Here is an 8,444-nt window from a genome sequence, read left to right on the forward strand (position 1 = left end):
TACATAAATTATGAATGTATCGATATTTAAATTTAACACTACCTTTTGTTTTAGCTTATATTAAACCGCATATCTCATCCAAGTTATTCCAATGACGTATAAATGTTCAATACCAAGTTACTGTAGGAATTCCTCACGGTTGTATTTTAGGACCACATTTCTTTTTACTTTTTATGAATGCTCTTCCTTTTGTATCTGAACAATATAGATTACATGGTTGCACAAGCAAGAAGTACACATATCCAGAAATAAGATAACTAAGTCGAAAATAATTCTAACATGTCAAAACTTTCGACTTGGTGTACAAACAATGATATGTGCACACATTCTCAAAAAGCCAAGGTTTTACTACTAGGCACTACTCATAATAAACAGAGAATAAAAAATATTTTTCTGTATGCTGCAGAGATGACAAACTTGAATGTATCACTCGTGAAACTCTGCGATTGAATAACAAATTAATTCTGAAGCAAACTGTCCATAGAGTTATTTTATTTAAAAGGAATTAAGCAATTGTAGCAACAAAATAAAAAATTACTTTCATAATTGTTTTATGTTACCTCACGTTAAGTATTTGGAGATATTGTTCATCCTATCGTTTAAATTCACAGAAGGCTTGCAAAAGAACGTAACTTGAACTCTTTTGAATGAAATATATTCAACATCCTGTGAAACTTTATTGGAAACTGCAAAATTGTACCTTTTTAAGACAGAATAAAATGCAATGTATCAGTCCACATGTACAAAATTCAGAACAACCTGGCACCATATTACTGTAATAAGCCAAGGGAGTATCTTTACCGAAAAAATTCAACCCTGGCGTGAATCCTACTAGAAGTCACTTGTTTCCCCCCCCCCCCTTATTTACAAGGACATCTTGACACCAATCGTTGTCTTCTGAAAATTCCAACGCGTCCAGGCTATAAATAATTTTCCTTTAATCAATACATGACCAAAATATAACAACTACAAATTTACATCACAATTTCACAATATCATGCCAACCTCACAACTGCATGGTTTCCCCTGTAACGTAGCGCCAGTGCTTCACGCCGCGAAAATATACAACAATAACACCAAATACGGGGAACTATTTTTTCTGCTCTACCCTAGGCCAGTCAAATCGTGATTTTAAGCATCTTTCCGCCTGCAGGTCTACACCATATTTACCATCATAACAACAATAAAAGGCATCTCCAGTTAATGGAACAGTCCCTTCTCACTTAATCCATTGTGCAATTTATCAGTCCCTATCACAGATGCTTTACATGGCGACACACAATCAATACACACAATTAAATTTTAATAGGGAGTATTTGGCTACTATGGACAATTATGCGGCTCTGGCCTGAACTCACTATGAAATTAAACCATGCCATCATGAAATCTCATTAATACTGCACTCTGTTGCGTTTGCCCCAAGCAATGGGCTACTAATTCGGATGGAGGACTATTTCACCAACACCGACTTCCCATAATCAAACAAGTAATCACGAAAATCTATATATAAAAAAATCCTTACAAGAGGAAAGTATACAAATGGTGCATACCCCAATTTAATTACATTATCATATTACTTTTACTCGGGTCTCAGATGCTAGTATTTAAATTACGCGTTTTTTCACATCAACTCACTAGGTATGGCCGACTGTGATACAGTGTTTAACTATGAAATATCTGACGCAAGCAAATTCCATGATGTACAACCTTGTAGCTTTAAAACACAAAGATAAACCATTTTAGAGCCAAAATATAACTTTATAGTTTTGCTAGAAGGTGCCGTATTTTATTTCCTCCAGTCTGTAATAATACTTATCTTGTGCAGTTCATATATTTTACTGTACATCATGCTAATACTGTACATTTTAATGCATATCGACCCGGTGGGAGATGAGCCTTCTATTCAACATTCCATCGAGAATAACGCTTATTAATCGTATCAGACATACATACATACATACATACATACATACATACATACATACATACATATCTGATTTAAGTGCGAATGAGACATGATAATATTTAGGGTTTAACAGCACCCAGTACAATCATGTTTATATAGTATCCATAGTATAACGTAAACCAAAAATACAATTTGGAGAAGAAAAAAATCTTTAGGAAATGAGACATAAAGAAGATGACAATAACTAGAAAGTAATAATAACAAAGGCAGGCTGACCCTAAAACGTATAAAAACATTTGAACATTAAATTATCTACTTAAAACACTGTAGTTGTTTCACATCATTGCGATTGAAATAAATAATGTAAATTTACTAAAGATAAAATAATGTATAATGCATCTGAACTTCACAGAACGGTCTATGTTTATTCTAGGATTTACACCTAATTGTCTTTTTCTTAAATCTCAGATACTTTAAACCAACTTGTTTTCCATGTTAACGTATGTTACAGAAGTCTGTAAGTGGATCGCGAAATATGACGCCATAAATAAAACAATTGTTAACAAATATGGTTTAATGGTTTTACGAGATTTTCAGCACATGACAGATTATACATGTAGGCAAGTATATTTGGTGGAGGAAGAGCACGGGAAAACCCCAGGAGGAATCGCCTACCCAGAGGAAGCTACTAGCAAATATTCTCGCGTACCCTCATTGGCCGAGCCGAGACACGAGCTCACGTGGACAGAGAGATCGGTAAAGGCGAGCGTCTTAGACCACTCGGCCACTCCAGTTCACTGCTGAAACTGGATATATGAGCAGGGTATATTTGAGTACTAAAATTGTCACATTTTGATAATTAGAGAACGGATTTGTTAGTGGCCACGCAGAAAAGCTTGTTTTACACCAGTAGGCCAAGCAACGTGTTAATCTGATATAAACATTTATCATTTTAATTTGCAACCTTTGCTTACTTGTTCTTTAATAAAGTAACCAAATTATGACAAGAAAGTATGCTTCACTTACTTGGACACATAGGCAGGGAGCAATCTTTGTACTGTATCTGATCGTCGGGACAGGGCGGACCATGATGGTTTGGTGGTGGGTGGTTACACAGCCTAGTTCTGGTTCTGGTTCCGTTTTCACAAGTCACGGAACACTCACCCCACGGTGTCCACAGGCTCCACCCGCCCATAACTGTGTACAAAAATAATTAAATAATTTAACAATTTAATAACAGCATAATTAATACCAAATAAAGTAAGAGGTAAGAGTTGAGCCATTGCAAACAATGAAACAATGATTCAAATAGATTTTCGAAGACCAGAAGAAAAAAATGTGACAGTTAATCGCGTCCATGAAATGTCGAATGAATACCTGCATAATTTAAATGTTACTCGTGACTGAGTGTGAAAAGATCTTCCAAAAGGTTGAGGAAAAATTGAGATTACAAATATGTATCTTTCTGTTGGTCGACTTAACCAATATTAAAATTTTAATTTGAAAGAGACGCACCTCATTCGTTTGAATTCTTGATTTAAAAAGTGGAGAGAGAGAGAGAGAGAGAGAGAGAGAGAGAGAATAACCTTTGCATTTCACGCCTGCAAAATGTTTGCATGATGTTGTTACATTTCTAACACATTCCTGTATGGTGGCTTCGCTTCCTCTGCACGTCGTTACGACAATCGTCAAATTTCGGCCACCGGAACCATAAGCATTGTCAGTTACAGCTAGGTATAGATAAAAGAAAGGATGTGAAATAAAACTGTTTATTATTCATCAGTTATTTTCATTTGGAAAATCACAACACAGTGGCTGAAACTTATAATGCCTCGTTAAACTTTAAATGTAATTCAATGTATTGTACTACTTTATTTCATCGTTATATAAGTTTGTTCCACGGATGAATCAGACTTCATGTAATATTATGATTTCAAATCTTCGAGTGAGCTCCTATATAATACAATGAAATTAGCTTGATGCGAAAAGAGTGAAGATGAACTTTCGCGTAATATGAAATCCCCGTGATCCAAGTTGATAGAATTATATACACCCTTAATACGAGCCACGCACATAAAGTCAGCCACGCACATAAAGTCAGCCACGCACATAAAGTCAGCTATGTACAAAAGGTAAACTGCATGGGATTTTGTTTATTCAGATAACGTTAAACTGACACAAACATTTAAATAATCAAATCACTACTCATACAATTTTACATCCTGAGGATTGTGGGACTAAGAAAAAACACGTTAAAACTATAATAAAAAAATCTCTATAAATCTATATGGCATCTCGTTAACTTTTATTCACATTTCTTGTTTCAGTGAACACGAATTTCGGATAGAAAGAACAATATGCCATTACATATGGATTGATGACCAATATCACTCCTTGCAAAAGTGTGTGCGTGTTGTAATTCGCAGGCATACTGAAAGCTATAGGGACATTCAGGTCATGTACATATCATCTAGCTTCAACATTTTTCAACCAATGTGTATGAAATGTTCCGTATATACTCAGAGTTAAATATTATTAACATAGAGGAAAATATTAAATTAGTAAGCTTTGATTTTATATATGAATTGATGTGATTATCTCTACTCTGACGATAGGTCAGTCAACATGTCACGATCAGTTGCTGCAGACAATATTACCTTGATCTGCTTCCAAGAAGCCGATTTGCTTGCAGACAAGATCCGTGCTGAACACGTCCCAGTGGTTATCGTCCGCACAGATCAATTTCCATTCCTGCAGAATATCATCAAACATTTCCACCCTTCCCTCACCATACAGTGTCCCATTCGCTAACTTCAAAAGGCCTAAGTGAGAAACCACAGAATTCGAGTCAGATGGAAATTTGATGGCTCAGATCACAACACAAGTGGCATGGACATTCATGGATCAAATAACAACACAAGTCGTATGGACATTCATGGATCAAATAACAACACAAGTCGTATGGACATTCATGGATCAAATAACAGATGCCTTGTTTAAATGAACAATACAAAATATTTTCGCACGTATTTGCATATGATTCTAAGTAAAGAAATGTCTCAACTTTTATCGTCAGGAGACAAATTACGATATTTCTATGACAAATTACGATATTTCTATGCGCAAACACTTCGTCTATAGCGACGAGACAACCTTGATGTAACTTAATGCATAGTAGTACTATAAAAGTATAACTAAATAAATTCATTTATGCGTATCGATCCTCACTATGCATGCACTTTTAAAAAGTAAATGTTCATTTATATTTGTTTTTCAATTGCTATTTGTATTAATTCATTTTGGTCAAAAATCTTAGATCTAATAAAAAGTTTCATTAATATCGTAGGAAACCTGATGTCGAAAGACATATGTTTTTGTATTATATAGCTACAAATCCGGGAATACTTTTTATAAATCCACTACATAAATTATTGGTGTAAAACAACAATAGTTCAACTGTGCCAAACCCCAACATCTTTAGTTTTAAACAGCACAGCGGTTTTCCACATGCTTTTCACCGCCACCTTCCTGGTTCTATCCCATGTTGCAGCATATGCAAGTATAGGTGGCTGCCATTTAAGGTATGGTTACTCTGGATCCTCTGGTTTCCTTTACATTCATGAGTGACTCTCGCTACTATCTAAAGCGTGTTGGATACAAACTATTAAACGTATTGTACAATCGACGTGAATAATAACAATAAAACTTAACCGGTAGTTCCATTTGTTTTAGGCCCATGAAAAACTAGACAAATTTGCCTTACCTCTGCAGCTGATGCCTTTGCAAGGGGCAGATTCGTTGGTGGGGCCTTTACAGTATCGGTCCACACCCGGAGTTCCGCCATTAGTACAGTTGCGGTTTCGAACCATAACTCCGTGGCCACATTTAGCTCTTGTAGAACAGTCTCCCCACACGCCCCATTCACCCCATCCTGAACATAAATAATTACTGTCTAAAAATTCTTTGTTTTAACTTAATAAAAAGGAAACTTAGTCAGCATCATTGTATCTAAAAATGAGAGATGATAATCAAAAGAGAACAATCGTCACTGCTTTTACCTTTCATATGTCACTCCATGACAAAGGAAGATGTGCATTTTTTTCGCAAGATGACTAAATGTACGGAATGTTCAAGATTAAACAGACTTTTTGAGTTGAGAATATACGGACTGATGAAAATACGTACTATCTTAGGATAGCACCAATAACAGTAAAACATTATTTCCGTCAGATTCTGCCACTGCTGATAACTGCTTGTTTCCATAATACAACTGTATACGAAAATATTGATTCTATGGATAAAATAACATGAACACAATATGCTTCTCGAATTTCTTGCAAAATAATTAAGCTCTATTTGTTTTCACTATTAGTAGTAGTAGTAGTAGTAGTAGTAGTAGCAATGGAACAAAAACGTACGTGGGCATTCTTGAAAGGTGCAGCTTTTGTACTCTACATCTCGGCCGAAGCAATCCGACACGGATTTCTCCTCTCCCGTTGCCAGCACCTCACAGCGCCTGCGCCGAACCGTCCATCCGGTACCGCACGTAACCGTGCACCGTCCCCAGTCTTCCCAGTTAGACCAATCTATTCGCGCCTCTGCGAACAAATTCATTTATACAGCACTTAATGTTTCATTCTATGATATTATATGAGAGAGAGAGAGAGAGGGGTGCAGGTGTCCGTAATTCATGTAGAAAAATAATTACAAAAATTGTTAATAGGTTAAGTCGATATTTTGCTGTTTGGAGTTCGTTTTTAGGCGTTTCTTCCTGGCATTTCATTGATTGCATAAATGTACACTACATGGTCTACATGTGACACATTTTAACATCTCCACATGCTGAAGTGGAGTGAGATTGAGTGGAAAATAGAGACAGACAGAGAGAAGGGGAAAAAGATGAAAAATATAGTAGGTCCAAATATGGAAACACGTGTCTGACTAACATTCATTGTGGCAGATATACTTCCTACATGGAAAAAGAAAGTAGTAAATACATTAATAGCAACAACTTTTTCAATCTAGTTATGATAGTATATGGAAAATGCTAGATAATGGGATGGGGGTAGAAGCGCATAGCTGGTTTACCTTCAATGTCACAGTTTTGACCACGCCATCCTTCCGTACAAACACAGAAATAAGTCCGCTCGAAGTTGCCTGTGATTGTATCTAGGCAACGACCGCCATTTTTGCATGGTTCATATAAGCAAGGGCCCAGTGCCTCCTGTTACAAGATTATTACAGTTTAAATTTTAACATGCAAAACTATTAAGATTCTTTAGAGAGTGACATCCTTAGCTTTACAGTGCAAACAAAACAAAGCAAAACAAAACAAGCAAACACATAAAGTGTGTTGCTTGCATTTGAGAAGCCACCTGACCTAATTTGAAGAGCTTACATACATGGTTTATTTATCCCTCATTCACCAATTAAAGAGACGACGGCCTTGGATTGTTTTGCAAGAAAGCTCCTGATTCACCAGTATCTCCAGTCAACCATCTTGAATCATTTTGGAACTGAGTCATATATATCTCTACAGCAACCACCTCAATAGTACGAGTCAAAATTGTCTACATTTTAATTTATTATAGGTCCCAGTTCAACTTTGAAATAAAAATTAAATTAATCAGAAATATGACAAGTAAGTCACGTTGTACCAATAGGTCCACATATGACTGTAAATAACCAATACCTATCATAAAGCGCACGGGATTTCGATGCTTTGAAGTAATGAGTGAGCCCCCTGTAGAGTTTCTTCGACTTTTTAAAACTAAAGTTGTTTAATTTCATAATCTTTTTATAGACGTCAAAATAGTTACCTTCATTTTTGACAAATTTTCAAAAGTGCCTCTATACACTTTGTAAACCATTGCATCAATTATTATTTCTGATGAAAACGAGAGATAAAAATAAATATTTCTTTTTAAATCAAGTGTAATCGTAACATCAAATTAAAATAATGACAAGAGCAAGAAAAATTTTAGAACATTAGAAAAGACTCAAAGTTACACAAAAAAGAATCAGTAAAAATACAATATCATATCAATAGAAACAAACTGGCCTTAATAAACACATTTAGCTGTATAAATAATAATAATAATAATAATAATAATAATAATAATAATAATAATTATTATTATTATTATTATTATTATTATTATTAGAAGAAGAAGAAGAAGAAGACCGTTATTTCCTGTTGTCTCTCGTTCAACCGTTCATTTTATCAAAGCAATATCAACTGTTGATACACTGTGAGTAGCAGTTACAAATTTGTTGCGAAGATATATATTTTTCCATACACATTTTGATAACAAGATATTGATTTTATGAATAACTTGTCACAATATTTTCTCTAGTGGCAATAAACATCAGGCAGTAATAAAATCTATTTTAAAGTAGTAATCGTCTATGCATGTTGCATACCATGCCAAGTAATTAAAATAAAACCAGAAGAGTCATTCCTGCCAAAGTCCAACCATTTCTGTTTAAACATAATCTGTTGTCGTAAAATGATACAGTGGGATTGGGCACTAGTTCG

The 8,444-nt window shown here is 35.1% G+C and overlaps 1 protein-coding gene across 1 annotated transcript in view; it reads right to left on the bottom strand.

Moving 5' to 3' along the window:
* The window catches only part of LOC149807323 (SCO-spondin-like), an 89,076-nt gene extending 82,556 nt beyond the window's left edge, over positions 1-6,520 (bottom strand). The window contains exons 1-5 of the mRNA XM_089953944.1: positions 6,325-6,520; positions 5,670-5,837; positions 4,564-4,728; positions 3,493-3,636; positions 2,933-3,103 (exon numbers count right to left, since the gene is read on the bottom strand). Coding sequence (XP_089810070.1) covers positions 2,933-3,103; positions 3,493-3,636; positions 4,564-4,728; positions 5,670-5,837; positions 6,325-6,520 — 844 coding nt within the window. The remainder of the gene's footprint in view (positions 1-2,932; positions 3,104-3,492; positions 3,637-4,563; positions 4,729-5,669; positions 5,838-6,324) is intronic.
* Between the last annotated feature and the right edge of the window lie 1,924 nt (positions 6,521-8,444).

Source organism: Sinohyriopsis cumingii, chromosome 1 (genome assembly GCF_028554795.1).
Source record: "Sinohyriopsis cumingii isolate HCF-2022 chromosome 1, ASM2855479v2, whole genome shotgun sequence".
Classification (NCBI taxonomy): Eukaryota; Metazoa; Mollusca; class Bivalvia; order Unionida; family Unionidae; genus Sinohyriopsis; species Sinohyriopsis cumingii.